This window comes from Diabrotica undecimpunctata, chromosome 5 (genome assembly GCF_040954645.1).
Source record: "Diabrotica undecimpunctata isolate CICGRU chromosome 5, icDiaUnde3, whole genome shotgun sequence".
In the NCBI taxonomy this organism is placed as follows: Eukaryota; Metazoa; Arthropoda; class Insecta; order Coleoptera; family Chrysomelidae; genus Diabrotica; species Diabrotica undecimpunctata.
The window spans coordinates 85,348,538-85,369,093 of NC_092807.1; the positions used below are offsets into that span (position 1 = coordinate 85,348,538).

The 20,556-nt window shown below is 30.0% G+C and overlaps 1 protein-coding gene across 2 annotated transcripts in view; it reads right to left on the reverse strand.

The window, feature by feature from the left end:
- LOC140441434 (5-hydroxytryptamine receptor-like) overlaps positions 1-20,556 on the reverse strand; it is a 2,088,213-nt gene that overhangs the window by 21,285 nt on the left and 2,046,372 nt on the right. For both annotated transcript variants that reach the window (XM_072532163.1, XM_072532164.1), the window contains 2 exons: positions 16,322-16,431; positions 848-1,191 (listed from right to left, as the gene is read on the reverse strand). In XM_072532163.1, the coding sequence (XP_072388264.1) occupies positions 848-1,191; positions 16,322-16,431 (454 nt within the window). The remainder of the gene's footprint in view (positions 1-847; positions 1,192-16,321; positions 16,432-20,556) is intronic.

A 20,556-nucleotide genomic window follows, 5' to 3' on the forward strand; every position in this document is an offset into this window, starting at 1 on the left:
TGCGTGAGTTTTTAGTTTGCCAAGATTTCAGATTATGTTCTTGTTTCATTAAGCTTTAGTTCTTATTATTTTCTTTTTTAGTTTTGCTATTACTAACATGTGGTCTAAATCAGCGCTCATGTATGTATATTCTAACATTGTGTTAGTCAGCCATTTTATTCAAATAAGTACACAATCTATCTGGTTACCTCCTCTTCTAACTGAAAAAAACCATGTTATTTTATGTTGTTTTTTATGTCGAAATTTTTCACTGCAATGTGTGGGTTTGTCGAAGAAGCTAAGCTACGGCGGCTTTGGTTTTGAAGCTACCCATGCCTAATTTGGGTTTGGTACTCAAAGAAGAAGAAGATGTTTAGATGTTATGGGTCTAATGCATTTGGGTCATTCTCGTTATCGCTTTACTCTATAATCATCTGTAACCACTGACAGCCAATGGAGGGCCAACCAGCGATTCCCTAATAAGATGGGTCTGGGAACTCGCATAACCGGCACGGGGGCAGAACGGCGGATTTTCTAGCAAGCTGAAAGTACTGAAGTTGACCGTTTCGTCTTATAAAAAAAGACAGTCGAACTTTGTGGACTGTGGGGTGAGCCTGCTCAGACCCCCCTGGTGCGGTCGTAACTATGACTCTCTTAAGGCTTTGTGTCTCTTATAGAGTTAGGGAAGCTTATAATTTTTAAAGAAAATTTTTTAAGGCTAAAATTTTTGATTTGTTGATATTAAGTCTAGATTAAGAGATTGCAGTTGTACGCTACAAAATAAATCGAAATAATTTTTAAAATGGAAATTATTTCTCTTTATAAGTCAATTATTTAAATTAAGCTTAATAAAATTAAAATACATTACCTAATTTCATTTTGTGCGGCTTTTCCGTGTTGTGTGAATTCATTTCTCTCCTCCTTCGAATCCTCTTCCTAGCAGTTTGAAATATCTTCCAGTATAAAATGAATATCATCAACAAAGGAACGTAGAACGTGGAACTGGTAGCAAATATTTGATATTTGACGTCCTGCGACACTAAACACTGCTTTTTTTCGTTTATTCTGAACAGGTAGTCCGGATCTTTGAATTGGGGGATTTGAGGGGAAAGCGAAACGACCAATGCGATGGCCCATATTATTATTATCATAATTCCTATTCTGTAGCTATTTCGTGTGTGGATATAATCTACGTTAGTTACGGCCCAATACCTACAAAATATCGTAATTTTTATAATTGAAGTGTAAAATTAATTTAACCAATATAAGTAAAAAAATTGAGAGACTATTGAACAAATTAAAATGTATGCATACATATCGCAGATATATTGCATGTATTTTGTTATCGAACTGGTTAATGAGAGAGTAAATAAGTAGATAAAAATTAATAAATTATAAAGATTCTTGTAATTAAAAGAGCCTACTGCAATACAAAATTTTAAATTTCATGTTTCCCTTAATTTTTCGTTAAATTTATATTTCCCAATTTTGCTTCTGTCTGAAATATACCGTATTTCACGAATTTGCGACTGTTTTGGATTATCGCTAGACACTCGACAGCCAATGGTCCACTCTACTGTACAGCATAAGAAGTATAGTATTTTTCATATAAAAAAGCGTGCACGCCACAATTTATATAAAGTGACGTCACTTATATTTAAAATTTCCAGAACGTCAACCTTAGAGTTGAAATTTTCACAGCTAATAATACAAAACCCATACGGAACTGCCCGATCCTTCATAGGCGTCAACATGGTGTAATAATCAGAAAAATGTAATCATCATTCTATTGGAAATTTTAGAATTATATTGATTAAATAACCAAAAACATTTGTTATTAATATTAATATAAATTTTATGAAATAACTCTTTACGTCTAATATTCTACAAAATAATAATTTTAATTAAATGGATTTGACAATAGTACGCAACTGATATGCGAATACTTCAAATTTTATTGACAGTTCAGCGTGTGGCAAAATTGTTTGAAGTGTTGCCGCTTTTTTGGAGTAAGAATTTTGTTTATGTTTTGATTTCTTACACAATTTGATCATAATATATTATATATTAATAAATTGTATTTATAAATACATATTAAATTCAGATTAATAGCTTTAAAAACTAATTATTGTTGTGTATTGTGATTGTGCTACGCAAAAATAAATAAATAGGTTATATAAAGCTGATAAGCTTTCACATCAGATATATTACTTTGAGAAAGAAATAATGGAGGGACGTTTTTACTATTAAAGTCCTAAAAGAGGTAAGTTTAAAATTTAGAATATATAATTTTGTATTAAAATATATTTTTATGTATTGCAGTGGTCTTAGAACTAAGTGTATTTACTGTTAATAATATAGTTTGACAAATAGTTGACATTTTAAAAATTCCTCACTTATTAACTATTCTGATGTTTTGGCAACGCTCTGGGGTTCTGACGTCGTAAATCTTAAATGACGTGCAAGCATTTTTATATGAAAAATGCTATATGAAAGTAAATTGCTCTAGTAATAAAAATATGATACAAGTAATTTTAGATGGAAATTTTTGTTTGTTTAGCAGTTTTACATTTTTTGCTTAACACTAAAGAGAGTTCCGTGTTAAAAACGTTTTGAATAGATTTAGATTTTTCAAACATATTTTTATTTTATACCTGTAAAATATTTGATACAACTAGATTAGTTATTACCTAGATTTTAATGTGGTTTTGATCAGTGATATCTGAGAGATTATCATCATTCATTTTTCATACTTATAGCCTGTATACAGATCACTACATTGTTTTATTGAACATACAACACGATGACAATCGCTGTGACATGTTACACGTTTCCACCTCTATATTTATTTCACAGTAGGTACGAATTATCGTAATTGTCACTTGTAACATGGTACTTTCAGGGTGATTCGATACGCGAAGTAATTGATTTATTTATTGTTGCCTTCGAAAATAGACCCCCACCAAGTGTTAAAACAGTTAAAATTAACATTAAACATTTTCAAACTTCGGGATGTGTAAACAGTTGTAAAAAGTGTCATGAAGGTAATGAACCACGTGTTAGACCTGTCGATGAGGAACGTCAAAACAGGGATATTGATATTTGTGCTTTTGTGGAAGCTAGTAAACCCTGAAATAGTGTACAAATTGCTAGGAAAGTTAACGTGAACGAACTGTCCAGCAAGTTCTCAAAAGGAATGGCTATTACTGTTTTAAGATACAACTAACACAAGAACTGTTTCTGGAAGATAACTTTAGGCGGATGGAGATCAAAGTATTATTCTCGAAAAAATAAGCACCTCGGTGTTGCAGTGCGAACGCAGCATCCGCAAAAGTAAAATGTGTGGACTTAGATGTTTGGCGACCATATTTTCGGTCCATTTTGTATCGATGGAAACTTAAACGGACCCAAATATTTACAACTTTTATAGAATAAGATTATTCCGGCAGTTCGACGCCTTCCCGTTAATTTTCAGGAGTTTTATTTCCAACAGGATGGGTGTTCGGCTCACAACTCTAGAGCAACTATTGATTTATTCTTTCAAACATTTTCTGATCAACTGATAAGTATACGTGGTACAATTAAATGGCCCGCAAGATCCTGTGACTTAGTGCCTAACGATTTCTTTTTTTGGGGTTTTCTCAAAGGAAACATTTATAGGCATCAGTTTAAAAGGGCCACAAACCTAGTCGAATCAAGGGCAAAAATACTTCATTTTTTAGCAAGCATTACATCAGCCCTACTCCAAAATATGAGGAGAAATCTGTATGAGAGATTTGATTACTGTTTAGCACAAGGAGGTGGAATATTTGAGCCCTTAGTTCATTAATCTGCTTTCCTAATTTTTATTTTTTGTTAGGTACATTTTAAAAAGTTTGTAGGTTCTATTAGGTATTAGGTTTTTTATGTTCATTTGTTGTTTCAATTCTGTTCATCTCTTGTTTTCTTATAAACTTTGCTCAAATAAAGTTATCTTAAACTAAACAATTTTATGCTAACTTGACCCAGTGATTAATAACCTGTTACGTGTCTTTATAGTTTCTTAACAGGTTTTTATTTCCTTAACTAAGACGCATAAAAAACTTGTTAAGTACCATTTTTTTCTAAATTTCTTCTTGTTACAATTTGAAAAAAAAATTAATTTGATAAAAAACAATGTCTTTTTATTATAATATACGAGCATTATATTTCTAAAATATTTTATTTAACGGTTGATTTTAGAAAAAAATATTTTGTTAGTCTTTAGATTCAAAATGTTATCAATCTTTTTATTTTGTCACTAACAAGTTTTACGACCGGGACCTATGCAACTACTGAGTCCAATCCGTATATTAACCTGTATGTGATGCATTGTGTATTAGTGAGACAAAACTCAAGTCAGTTTAAAAAAAACAGAAAAACTGTAAATAGTAAAGTGGAGGTTCCACAATATAAACCTAGACCACACCCTTAGACTAAAGATCTTCCTGGGTTGTAATTTTAAGATTCGACATATTATATATAAAATGCGCGAAAAGAAACAAAAAAAAATGTTTTTGTAGAGGCGGTGTTAAAAAATAAAAAGTTAGAAATAAATTCGAAATTTCCAGGGTAAGTCTCTAGAGAGTTTTTAAACAGATTGGGTTTAGGTTCAAAATGAAAAATAATAGAAAAGCCTTGTGTAAAAGAGCTAGTGTCGTTCACAAAAGAATAAGGTTTTTAAGAAACTATTATAATTAAAAAAAACACGCTACCTTTGTTTATTTAAACGAAAAGTGGATTTTTGCTAAAGGAGGAATAAAACGGATTTTGCAGGACGAGAGTATAAAATCCATACAAAAAATCAATACTGAGGGAAAGAGACATATTATACTGCATGCGGGTGGAAAACATGGTTTTATTATTGAAGTGGATTTTGTGTTATCACCAAAATCAAAATTGGTTGATTTACACGATAAAATGAATACCAAGATATTTGTGAAATGGCTAAAAAAACTGCTTTCAAGTTTGCATAATTCATCTGTTACAGTTTTGGATAATGTTCCATACTATTTAAAAATTAAAAATAAGTTACCAACAAATTCCTGGACCTTAAAATAAAAGAACGATTACAAATAGAATTTTTAAAATACAACTTTTAGAAATTTTTATCTATTTCGCAATAATAGTTGTGTATTGCTTATACCGTATTTTCACTTTTCTTCGACAATGCCTCAAATATGGAGAGAATTTGCTATTAACTCTCTCAACACAGCGAACCGTTTAAGTCAAAGCTTTTTTCCCTTCAACCAAAATGGGCACAAATTCGTAAAATATTAGTTGAAGTTAAGTCAAAAAAAGGTGATTTGGTGACGATTGGTATCTTTGAAAACATTGCAAGTCGACCACGTTCTGGTAAAATTTAGAGTTTGCTAAGTATCTTTTCATGGGTTGGACATCTTGTTATTCAGTTAAGTATCTTTATTTTTATTTAATATTCTTTCAATAATTCAAATGTTTAATAAAAACTATTATCTTATACAATACATACAGAAGTATATAGAGTGAACAAACGCTCCTAAACGCTGCAAATATCGATTGGTATTTTTAGTCAGAGCAGGACGATCCACAATAGATAGTATTTTCTGCTTATTCTAAATACTCGAGAAAAGAACACTGAGATCTCGAGAAGTGCATTTACTTTTAGTAGACTTAACAAAAGCATATGACACCGTGCCTGTTGCGAAATTGTGAGAAGTATTGGAGAAAACCAGTATCAGCGTTCCACTAATCAACGCTATTAAAGATCTATATAACAACACAATATCAAAAGGTAAAATAGGAAATAAGGTTTCTAATGGTTTTCAGGTAATGAAAGGACTGAAGCAAGGTTGTTGTTTATCTCCTATACATATATATATATATATATATATATATATATATATATATATATATATATATATATATAAATATATATATATATATATATATATAAATATATATATATATATATATATATATATATATATATATATATATATATATATATATATATATATATATATATATAAATACGTTCAAATTATCGGGTATAGTGGTCTATAATAAAAATCTTTCTTTTTTCTAAATTACTCAATATTTCGCTATTTATTTAAAAGCTTCCTCAGGAGTAAACTAAAAACAATTTGAACATTACAAAAAATGGCGTACAAATACATTTTAAAGCACTTACAGAATTTAAAAGATTTTGCAAATAAAAACTGACATTGAAGTATTTGGTCGAAATAATCACTTCTAATATATATATATATATATATATATATATATATATATATATATATATATATATATATATATATATGTATCGACGAAGCACTCAGGCACTGGAAAAAGAAGTGTAAAGGAATGGGGCTGTCTATTGGGGATGAAATGTTATACACGTTGCACTATGCAGATGACCAGGTAGTTATTGCCCAAGATAAGGAAGACCTGGCGTATATGGTTAGAAAACTAATGAAAGAGTACAAAAAATGAGGCATCGAAGTAAATTTACAAAAAACGCAATATCTTTGCATAGGAGGAGAAAATACTACAGATGACCTCGACTTAGAAGACGGTAAAATTAAGAAATGCGATCAATGTATATATTTGGGGGTAAAACTAACAAGGACAGGAAGAACTGATGATCATAAAAGACAGAATAACCAAAGGAAGACGAGTTATAGGTGCATTGAATTTAGTACTATGGCAGAAAAATATAAGACAAGAAACGAAAAAAAGGATATATAATACCATATTGAAACCAGTAATCGTCTATGGCTCAGAAGTATGGCAGTTATTACAAAAACTTAAAGTTAACCTATTGGCAGTTGAAATGGATTTTTGGAGAAGAGCAGCGGGAAAGTCTAAATTAGAACATATGAGAAATGAGGACATAAGAAATGAAATAAATGTACAAAGATCAATTATAGAAGACATCAAAAAACAACAATTAACATGGTACGGACATGTTAGACGTATGGGGGAAGAAAGACTACCAAAAAAAAAAAATATTAGAATGGATACCACCAGAGAAAAGAAAACGAGGACGACCACCAACAACAAGGATGCAAGAAATTTCAAAAGCAATGTCAGCAAGAAATCTATCTGAAGAAGACTGGCAGAATAGACAGGCTTGGCGAACGGGAACTCAAAGGCGGATTACGCTATAAATTTGATATATATATATATATATATATATATATATATATATATATATTTATATATATATATATATATATATATATATATATATATATATATATATATATATATATATATATATATATATGTAAATACTTTTTTCTTTTTGGGTGTGGTAGTCAATAAAAACAGAGCTTTGCTAAGGCGTACTATTTATTCTGAATCCAAGCTTTCGGTGGTTTTTTGCCACCTTTATCAAGGTCCGAATGTAAGATTCGTGGCAGAAACAACAACGTTAAATAACATGATATACTGAAGTTGCAATTACACTTTAAAAATTACTGTTAAAAAAACACTTTAAAATTACTAAATACGTTGAAAGTTAAAAACAAAATGAAGGACGACATGTTAAAACAGTCGTCGCTGCAGGCTTGATTTCAGTCACATTTCACGAGCAGAAAGAGGATTCCTCTGTGAAATGTGTAAGTATTTATGAAAAGTATTTACATATATTTTTTCCAAACTAGTCAAAAAATTTTGGACTACTATATATATATATATATATATATATATATATATATATATATATATATATATATATATATATATATATATATATATATATTTATATTTTATTCAATATTTATAGATTCCTCAGCTGATTCTAGATATAGGATTCTATATTTTAATTAGTAAATTATCTGAGTACAAAAAAACACACTGAAATTTTTACCACGACCGTCTTGGCAACATACTAATCTTAAATAGAAATTTCTTCTAACGTTGCAACTCTCACTCAGGTGTGACCGATCTAATCTAAAGCGTTATTCGTGTTCTTAAGTCAGTTAAGTCAGAGGGTTAAGTTTTGGGGTCAGATCAGTAGATCGTGTAGGCCATTCTATCGATTTTCGCCTCCCTATCTATGTAAATATAATAGCTGACTATTGTTTCAACACTCCAGAAAAAAACAAAAATATTTGTTTTAATATATAATTACCGTTCGTTGCTTAAACAATTATGTGTATGACCGCAATTAAACTTGCAGTAAACAAAATATTTGTCCATTAGCTGACAGTCACAGATTTAAGACAACGCAATTGCAGTTCCTCAGTGTTATTTAAGAATATAATTATTCAACCAACCAGTAGAAAAAAGGTTTTAAACATACAGCCAGAAGTATTAAGAGATTAACTGATTATTCTCTTTATATATTAAGTATAGTGTAAATTGCAACAAATCAATTAAAAATATATAATACCATTTAGTTAGTGATATTATTATACTTCTAGAAAGTGATCAGATTATAAAACAGTTAAGTACGAGATAAGAATTGCGTCAAGTTTTTTATTAATCGCAAGTTTTTCTATTGGAATAAAATGAATATGAAACATACTAACATAATTTGCATTTCAGGAATAAATAAGTTGTTGAAAACAACTTTTAAATCTCGAACAGCCTCATCACAAGTTATTGTAGTGGTTTCCTTTGTTCCGAGTTAATATTTTGCTGCAACTGAAGTATGGTTACATGCTATATATAGATAACTTAAAGTTACGACAACTATGTGACTTCTTAGTTATCTAACTAATTGGGATGGTTAGAAAATAAAGCAAACAGTAGTTGTCTTCCAAAGTTTTAACAAGACATGTCGGAAATAAGATAAAATCCAGGGATACTGCACAGATTTATGAGACTCAGGTAGAATTTACGGAGTGATTTAATGTTTAGGTATGCAGCTAAACATTGCTCAAGAAAGTTGTATAAGAAAAATATCCTTGTATAACACTGAAAACTTTTTTTAAAGTAAAGCCAATTTTATTTAATCTAACTTTCACAAATCCTGGTGTTGTAGCTGAACAAGTTGTTGAAGAGATTAAAGAATGACAGTGTAATTTTATATATTACTACCTCAATTCTATTATATAAGTAAACGCTGAAAAATTCAGTTTACACAGATTTACAACAGGTGGTAATGGATCAGTACCGTGTTTTTAATATATTTGCTTTTCAATTTTAGTTAAAACATTATAATATATAATATAATAAAGCATTGAGAATAAATATTCTATTTATTAGTTTATTAATACAAATCAAACAGTAATATTTATATAGAGCTATTAAAAAACAAAATCATATTTAGGGTAGGCCAAATATTTTTTAATTTATACGGCTTTTTGACAGCGTATTCATTATGCTGAATAAGATGATATTTATGGCTTGACATTTGCAATATATAGTTTGGTTATACCTATATTTTTAAGAAAATTAATTTAAAATGTAATAGTAATAGTTATAGTTAACGAATATTACATCTATACATATATAACGTATGGTCCTAAAGTTTTGGGAAAAATTTCAAAAGCATATAACTCTGACCGCAATAATCTTATATTTTTATTAAATTATTCAACAATTTAACTTAACTATTCTTATTATAAATCAAAATTCAAATGACAGACAAGGGACCATTATTTTCGACTTGCCTAATAGTTCCCATGACACGTTGCATCATCCTTTGGACGACCTCGGCGTCAATTTCTCTAATTTTTGTATATATGCGGCGTCTTAACTTAGGGCTGTGAAATAAAGCCAGCCTCAGAAATTGCACACCATACCAAAATTTTGTCCTCAAATTTTTTCTTACTTTTGAATTTTATTTCATCAGGTACATTTTCGTAATCGTTCGTGCAAAACCCATCGTTACCCTTCATCTCAGAGTTGGACAAAGTAAAATATTTTTCATCCGCCATCACGATCAACTTGTTGACAAAATGCACTCGCCTTAACGCGTGGCAACATCTCGGAATTCTCTCTAATTGATCCTCTGTGTATTTTGGAGCTTTCTTTCTTTTCCGGTAAATAATATTGTTACTAGATAGGGTCCTGCATACTGTAGTCTTTCCAACATGAAATCTTCTGGCCAGTTTTCGCTGTGAGACCCCAATTTTGTTCTTAGCTGCTTCAATCAGTCTTGCCTCTCTTATATGGTTCAAAATCCGCGGTCGGCCACTTTTACGCAAGTTAACACATGGTATCCCTTCTTCACATTCTCTGATTGTGCGATAAATTGTCGATTTGCTTATGTTTTGATCTCGATAAATATTAACACTATCTCGTTTCGACATTCGCCCAACCATATTATAAACACCTCGACGAATATCAATTTTATAAGACATTTTGCGGAGCACAAACCAAAATACTCTGCTTTGTTTATTAAATGTCAATAAATGATGACATTTCAATTCCATGGCCTTCTCTGTTAAATGCATTTTGCTTCTCAATCAGACCAGGTGAAATTTTTCCCAAAACTTTAGGACCATACGTTAAAAGTAAACAACGAGTCTTACTGATAGATAGACAAATTAAATAGAGTTGTTTGGAGATGTAGACAGCACTAGTTAAAAAAAAAACATTCTGGGAATAGCCAATCTCATAGAGGTTACTGGGTACCATTGCAATCTGAAGACACACTGATATGTCTCCATTATCGCAATGAAATATGCCCCAGTAACACACGCCCAAAATACGTCCAGTTTTGGTCCTAACGTCCATGGACGTTAAACGGACGTACGAAGTGGGACATACTTCGGGTGGACTAAATATGGACGTTCGCTGGACGTCCGTACCCGGACATTTTCTGATCATCCGACATTTACCAACTATGGGATCAAATAGCAAATATTTTAATAGAATAGTAAATTATTTACGTTATTAAACTAATTAAAAGCGAAAAGGTTAAATCATGGTTAATTAAAAATTGTACAGTTTAATAATCAAAACATGTCTCTGTTTTTAGGTAAAGTGTAAAAATCTTTTATATCTAGCTAATTGTTTACAATTGTTTTATTATTCTAGTTATTAAGATGACATAAGTTTGCCAATTCTAATAAGTAAAAATATGATTTTTATCAATTTTTTCGAAGAAATAAAAGAATACTATTTAAACAATATACTGCGCAAATGGTGTGAATTAGCAACTCTTTTTGATGCTTGCTTTGGTTATAGTATATTGTTAAAGATTTGTTACCATTTGCTACGTTACTTCCGAGTTTGGTTTTTTATTTTATTACAAAAACGTAAATGTAATTCTTCCTAAAATGTAGAGAATATTGTTGAAAATATTAATAATCTCGATATTCCATCTTCTTCAATCCTTTCTTCGGAACCTCTAACTGATAATTTTGATAAAAGTTTCAGTTCAAATAGTTCAGATTACAATACTTCTGATTTAAACTTTTTGCTAACATCATGTTAAGTACATAAAATAATCCAAATGAAGCACGTGGACGACCATTCTTGTTTAGATCCTCAACAAAGCTCTTCTTTCAATGAAACTGAAGAAAGGTCTAAATATAGTTATAACGAGAATTCTGGAGAAGCTTATCAAAATACTTTTAATTTTTCCAATAAATTATGTAACTGGGCTTTGTCCTGCAAAATACCAGGTGATTTATTAAAAAATCATAAAGAAGTTTCTGATTTTTCTCATTTGCCATCAGATGCCAGAACCCTTCTTGTTTCACACAGAGAACTTAAAGTTGAAGACGTTTTCCGTGGAAAATATTTTCACTTTGGTTCTAAAAAAATACTCCATATTATTCAAATTTTAAAGGTTTTTTATCTTCGCAAAAAACAATGTTATGCCATATTTGATATTGAAGGTGCTTTTGACACTATAAGTAGGCAATGTATATTAAACAAACTTATCCTTCTTAATATTAATGGTAATATATTTAACTTCATACGAAATTTTCTATCTTCTAGATCGTTCAGAGTCTCTGTCAACGGTATTTTATCTTCTACTTATACTCAAACTGATGGCGTACCTCAGGGATCGGTACTAAGTCCTACACTTTGAGATCATTGACAAAATTATTAATAGAAGCCTTAAGAAACTGATCAGCAATAAAATTCAAGAAACATATAGTTGGCTAGAGAAAAATCAAAAAAAGCTGTTGAGGACACAGATATAGCCAAAAGGTTTGTATCTTGTTAATATAAATCAATTTAAGGTGAATTTAAGAATTTACACTACAGCTTAAGCCGGCCACATATAGCCAATGAAGCATCTATGGTTAGCTATGTCATATATGTAATTTAGATGGCAAAATTTACTAACTTTACAAATGTTAAGGTGTGGCTATGAGGTTGCTTCAAGAACTACAACTAGAGATATGACATAAATATTTGTTGTATTAGACATGACTGTATATTTTGTTTATACACTTACACTGTTATTTTTGTTTTTTTAAGTATCAAATTACTGCTCACTTGGTCATTAGAAATAAATATCAATTGTTGGGTTCATATTCTTCTAGTTCATGCGAGATTCATTAAAACTATGGCACTTTGCACCTTAAAATTAACTTGTTTAAACTTACGCTTTTAAATGATGATTTATTAAAGTAGCACAATAAGCAAAGTATAATTAACTAAAGCTGAAATTAATTTGTTTAATTTATGAATGTACATTAATTTTGTTTTCAGATGCTGCTTGAAAAAACTCCAAAATCAGCGCTGCCATGGGGAAGTAGATTGAAAACTTGATAATGAAATATCTGAAGAGAGGTAATGATGAATTTTGTAAAGGTTAGATTGTGTGGTCAGTGTTCAGAAAGAGACAAGTCAATTTTTGAGAAACATTATTATTTATTAAAAATAGGTACCTACATAAAAAAATTATCTACTGCGGATACAGGAAAGTTTCCATGTTAAGTATTGATCTTTTTCATACTTGACTTGTCTGCTTCTGCTTGCTGACCACACAAATGTAAGGAGAATAATTTTGATATTCCAAGTTGCAGAAAGTTAAACGATTCTGTTTTTAGTGAGCTGCAGTCATTATCAATGCTTTTGTCAATTTCTTTAGTAGTGTCCACAATATTTTTTCTCCTGTCTAGACAAGTGAAGTCAAAGACCTGATATCAGTCACAGCCATATTTACTCCTTAACTATTAAAATTTGTGATATTTTAACATGCTTACAGTGTCTTAATACCAATAAAGATCTTGGTTCGGATAGAGTATCCTATCTTATTTTTAAGGAATTGTGCATTCCCTTTATGCATTATTAAAAAAATCTCTTTTTAAGGGTCACCTTCCATCACAATCTATTAATTGATTTCATCATTAAATCATTGATTTCTAATTATTGGTCCATTACAATTCTTTCTGCTATACATAAAATTTTCGAGGCTTTACTGACTGATTTTTTGACAGTTAATCTGAAGAATCAGCTTCATACTGGTTAGCATGGTTTCTAGTTTCTGGCCTGGTAGTTTAACTTTTACAAGTTTACACTAATTACTCATATAAATGCATTAAAAACATTTTTCAGGTCGATTTCATATATAGTGACTTGTCTAAAGCATATTTGACAGGGTAGATCATTGCATAAACTGGAATTTTTTTTGGAGTGTCGAGCAACTTTCTTTACTAGTTGAATATTTATATGCCAGACTGATATTTGTGTGTCAAACTAAAGAACTTTTCTTCAACTGAATACTTTCCTAGCCCTGTAGTACCCATTTGTAACCTATTCTCTTAACAGTTTTTCTTGATGATGTTATCAGATTGCAAAATGTTTGGTACTCCAATTTAACGATCTCTTGAGCCTATGGTATTTAATTATAATTTGGATAATATTTTGATTGAGAGGGTAAATATTGTCACAGATCTAGGTGTGGTTTTTCAGAGAAATTTTTCCATTAATTTGCATATAGATCTTATATGCAACAACACTATGAAATAGCTTGATTTCATTAAGAGGCATACTGGAGATTTTCGTAGGATTGCATGTCTAAAAATTATAATTTTCTCTTGTCCGCTTTCAACTTGAAAATTGAACTATGATCTGGCTTCCCTTTTTTTAACTATAAAATGTCCAGACCATATTCTTATTATATTATAATCCAATTTTTTGAATCTGAATTCTCATTTACCAGAATAGTTAAATTAGAATTAATTTTTATTTTTAAGCTTGTTAATGAAATAATCCAATCTCCTGAATTGCTTCAGTTAATTTGTTTCCATATTTCTCCCCGTTCACTGTGTCAGAACTCACAGAACAATTCATGTTCCTTAACGTATAACTAATTGTGGTTCAAATATATTTTTGGTCTGATTTGTCATGCATGCAAATCAGTTACCTCATGCGGACGGCCGTAGCCCAGTGGCAAAAGACTGGCTTTATAACCTAGAAGACGACAAATAGTCAGAAATATGGGTATACGGTTGCCTTCCATCGATATACCTTTTTTGGTTTTCTGTTTTGCGAGACATGCCATTACATTTTACTTTTATTATTCACTATATATATATATATATATATATATATATATATATATATATATATATATATATATATATATTTATATATATTGATATGATTGGTGTTTACAGAAATTAATTTATAAGTTACACATTACATAATATTAGATATAAAAAGTATTTGGTTATTTTAAAAAGTTATATACTAGAGAATTTTATAAAAATATATTTATGTGAGGGCATTTTTAATAAATTAGCATATAATAATTGTAAAAAGTTGTATTTTAGTAATTATAATGTGGTAGATATATTTAAGTAAGCCATGTGACTAGGCAACCAACTATACATTTGAGTGACAGACAGATATACATACTCTTTAAAGTGACAGATAGAAATTTATAATTAGGAATATAAAATGGGGTTATAATAATAAGGTTAGTTTAAAATGTTTAATTTATATATAGTTACTGATTTAAGTGTTTATTCTGATCTGAAAAGCCTAAATGTCAACAAAATTATCAATAGAAAATTAAAGAATTCTCCAGATTACAGAATTTGACCTTTGTTTACGGTCGAACATTCTGGAATAATGGTTATGTCTGTGGATCGAACATATACTGTTTCCAAAAAATTCAGACATGTATTTAATAGAACAAATGGAACATGATTTCTTGCTAGATGATTCTGGAACATGGAAAAAGATATAAATACCCGGTGATTTGGATTCAAGAGGTGCAGTCCATTCAGCTAGTCAATCAGTTATGAGTTACAGTTACTATGAAGCCAGTTTTAGTATGAAAGTTAGTTAGAGTCAGTCAATCAGTTACAATTGTTCAATATAGTGAGTTAAATGAAGATTAAGAAACAGTATAAAGAAAATATTATTGAAGATTAAAAATTATGTTATGTTATAAATGATGATTGGATAATGGAAGAAGTATTAATTGCAAATTAAAATTAAATAATATATTTGGTGATTGGATATTGGTATATTGAAAAGAATAATAAATATAAATGCTGTTTGCTGGTTTGCTTGGTGGTTTATAAATGCTGGTGAAGAAAAATACCTTAAATTGGTGGAAGCTGATGATTGGAAAAAGTAATTTCATAAAAACAAGGATAACCGAAGCTGCGAAGAAGACATTGAGTGGTGATTATAATCTATACAGTGGAAAACAGTTCATTTAGGCATTCAGTGACAGAAAGGTAAAAAATTTGTTAATATAATTTAGTTAGTGTCATAACAATTTAAATTTTGAAGATAGTTTGTTTAAATTTTACATTGTCTATAGAATTTAATTAGTTTCATAAGAATTTCAATTTAAAGATAGTTTATTTTAAATTTACATTGGCTAGGTTAGATATATATGTGTGTTTCATAATAGATATAATAAAGATAATTTAAAAAAGTACTTACAAACTAATTCTTTGAGAACCGCGATAAAAACCCTATATTATTAAAAATACTCATTGCTCATCATTCACAAATAATACATCATAACAATATATATATATATATATATATATATATATATATATATATATATATACGTATATATAAATATATATATATATATATATATATACATATATATATATATATATATATATATATATATATATATATACATATATATATATATATATAAATATATAAATATATATATATATATATATATATATATATATATATATAAATATATAAATATATATATATATATATATATATATATATATATATATATATATATATATATATATATATATATATATGTCGTAGGTACATAACGCGTCTATTAGGGTCTATTAGGATTACAAAATACACATACAGTATTTGTATATAGAGTGACTATTTCTCGTAACTTACTTATTGCTTACTTTTTCGACCCAATTACACTTATTGACATGTAAAAATAGTAATTTATTTTTCTTACCTGTCTACAGCTATGGCCACTAAATGTAAAATTGAGGCTGTACAACAAAGAACGTCTATAGAGGTCCACATGTCACACAGTTCTGGACCCATTATCCAATTATTACTTATCTGAAAAAAAATGTAAAATTAGAGATTTTTTCAAAAGCACACAATAATTGATATAGTTATCTTATAGTTGATATTATTATCTCTAATATATGTAGAGTAGAGTTTCAAAATGGCGGCTAGTAGTTTAACAGTCATCATTACCACGGAATTAAATAAAATGAAAAAGAACGAACTTGTGGATATTTTAGTTAATTTTAAGTTACCAGTGACAGTGACAAACATTCAGTTAATACATTATGTAAATAAACTTAGTGATAAAGCTACGAACCTAATAGACAGTGATAAAGAAGACAAATTTCATGACACGAGTGAAAATTTATCTTGTGATTGTGGGAGGCTTGCGAAAGATTATGACGTTATTAAAAAAGAACTTGAAATCGTAAGTAGACTTTCTTATCAACTTGAAAAAAGAACTTAAGAACAAGAAGATTTAATATTATTGTTAAAACTACAAAATACTAATTCCATTTTGCAACATGTACCGCCATCTACCAGTAAAATATCAGATTGTATCAAAACATCAACAACAAATACAAATTCTAGAAAAAGTAAATATAAAATAAACGAGCAAAAAATTGTGTCGGCTAATGAACCTGAAAAAAAACCTACTGAACAAAATATTGGTTCAAATACAAAACCGGTAGGAGATTCCGAAAGGAATTCCCCGACACAAAATAAAATAAATAAATACAACAAACCGACTTTCGGTAGCAAAATTTCTTCTAATTTTAATACACTCCCTCGACGGGGACATCTGCACGTTTTACGTATCGGTGCCGATATGAATTCAAATGATTTGAAGGATTTTTTAAACGAAACGGCGCCTGAAATATGTTTTGATTGTGAGGAATGGAATAGAACTAATAAGCAATCATCTAATAAAGTATCCTCCCCTTTAGAAAGTCTAGACAATGTATACAACCCATCTATATGGCCCAGTGGATCTGTTGTAAGAAGATTCAAATCCATTAAAAATTTTCGGGAAAGAACGCATTCATCCGACAATTCATAACTTTGACTACAGCTACAGATGTGCCTGCAGCAGAGACACGGGAAGAAAACTCCTTTGTAATCAAAAATATCGAGACTTTACAAAACTGTAGTGAAAATGCAGCAGTCCTCACAAATGGAAACAATCTAGATCGAGACGTAGGAAGTTTAGAAGTTCCTGAAAAACTAATTCACATGTTGAATAGCGAAAGCCTGGTGAGTATGTTCCATGTTAATGTTCAATGTTTAGCAAATAAAGTATAAATGATAGATTTATTTTTGTTGGAATTTACCTTCGATGTTGTTTGCTTCTCAGAGCACTGGCAGAGTGAAGCAAATCTCCGATACATAAACATCGATGGGTATTTACTTGCTAGCAGTTTCTGTAGGAAAAAATCGGTTGCCTGTAAAGTCGGTTTTACGAGCGAAGATTTTACGTGACAACGTCTTTTTCTCGGTAGAATATTTATTGATATGAATATTATTAAATTGCACAATAGGAACAAGGAATTGAATGAAAATAAGAATTGCACAAATTTTAACTATAGAAATATATTTTGTTTACTAAAACATTGTACATGTAAACTTAAACTTAACTAATTTCTATTTGAGTGATTTTGTTGAGGATAGGACGATGATAGGAGAAATATGAAATGAAAGGAAGTGTTTCTGCTGTAATGTGTCTTGAACGCCAAGAACGCTCGAGAAAGACAGAGACACAAGCACGGAAGCACGCACCGATTCAACGCGCCTAATTCTCTAGTGCTGCGCGCGCAGCGGACCGATCATGTTTGAGTGGGAGAGAGACGCAAGGCATTCGCCGGTCCGGCGGGCCTCTCTCTCGTTCGGTGACTCACTGTAACAGACGTGAGCGGGCGTTACACTTTTTCATGAATGACTCCGAGCCACAACCTAATTTAAGACGTTGTCACGTCAAAATCAAAAGAACGGCGGTACTGTAATATATGTTAAAAATACTTCGAAGCTATTAACTGTGATAAATTTAATATCGAACAAACAACTGAATTTTGTGGAATTGTTCTACCAGATATTAACACGGTTGTATTGGCAGTGTATAGATCGAGTAAATGTAATGATTTTAAGTCTTTTTTTACAAATTTTGAAAATTTATTAGGTTCCATTATGAAAAGAAAATTTAAATGTAATAATTTTGGGACATTTTAATATTAATTTTATTGCAAAAACGGCCAAAACTAGTGAGCTGACTTCTATAATATCATCATTTGGAATAAAACAAACAATCCATGACTATACCAGGATTACTGATACATCTGCCGCTTGTATAGACAATATTATGACAAATGTTGAAGATCAGTTGCGGGCAAATGTTTTTGAACCTTGTTTCTCTGATCATCGCGGCCAGTATATCAGTATAAGCTTAACATTAATTCAGCAAAAGTCAAGTGTTGGCACTAGAGCCTTTACGCAGAAGGGTATCTTAAAAATGCGAAACTTTTTATCCGTGTTAGACTGGAACATTTTTAACGATAATCTTGATGTAAATTACCTAGCAACGTTTCTAATAGATAATTATAATCTTGCAGTATCTCAATATTTTTCACTAAAAAAACTGGTTATCAAAGACAGAAGATGTCCGGTAAACTGGTTCAATGACAATTTAAAAAATATGAGAAATCATTTGCAAACATATAAAATACGGGCTGATTCTACTAAAAACCCAGTACATTACAGCGAATATAAAATATATAGAAATCATTACAATGCTGAGTTGAAAAGAACAAAAAAGCTGGCATATGATCAATTGATATTAATCTCAAAGAGTAGATCAAAGACGTGTTGGAAGGTAATTAACTATGAGCGAAATAAAACAAATGGTTTACATAATTCAATAACCAACATATCTTGTGAAGCTTTCAATAACTTTTTTGTTGAAATTGCTGCGAATATTATAAAATCCCTTCCAAATACACCAGACGATACAATTTTGAACTATCAAAAATTTCCAGCTCCATCGAATTAATTTTTTCTGTCTCCAACCAATCAACAAGAAGTATCTACAGTTATAAAAATATTAAAAAATTCAAATTGTTTGGATACTAATGAGCTAAACGCATCTTTTGTCAAAAGCACTATTTTAGTGAAATAATTACTAAACCTTTAACACACCTCAGTAATAGTATTTTCTCAAACGGGATATTCCCAACTTCATTTATACTCCAAGATTGTTTCTATTTTTAAAAAGGACGATCGTGACCTTGTAGACAATTATAGACCAATTTCCATCGTTTAGATATTTAGTAAAATAATCGAAAAAATTCTGAAGAAGCATCTTATATCGTACTTCGAAACAAATAACTTTTTTACCAGTTCACAATATGGGTTTAGAAAGGATCGTTCTACAACATAATATGCACTTTTAGATGTGATGAGTGCCATAGTTGATGCCTTTGAGAAGCATAATCACTCTGCCATAACGCTGTGTGAGCTTTCAAAGGCCTTCGACTGTGTTTCTCATGATATTTTGCTAAAAAAACTGCATTTTTACGGTATAAGAGGTACTCCTTTGGAACTAATTTCATCGTATCTAAAGGATAGATACCAAGCAGTCAAGTACGGAAATTGTCTCTCTGAATTTAAGCAGATAAAGTATGGAGTTCTACAAGGATTAGTACTGGGCCCTCTATTATTTATAATATATGTTAATGACTTGCCCAATTTCATGGCTCCATTTAAAACAGTTTTATTTGCAGATGACACTACTTTTGTTTTTTCTGATAAAAATCGTTCAGTTTTAAAAACCACGTCTGAGTATGTAAATTCCAATGCACAATCATGGTTCTTAGCAACTAAACTTAAACTAAATGTTGTTCTGAAGCTATTTTCTTGTGGCATTTTAAATTAATTACTATTTAAATGGGAATAAGCCACAATTAAAGGTTAAAATACGTTTATTGACGTTTTAATTTCCACTTCGGAAATCGTTCCCAAAATACAAACATTAGTAAATTTAAAATATAAATTTACTAATGTTTTTATTTTGAGAACGATTTCCGAAGTAGAAATTGAAACGCCAATAAACGTATTTTAACCTTTAATTGTGGCTTATTCCCATTTAAATAGTAATTAATTTAAACTAAATGATAGCAAAAGTCA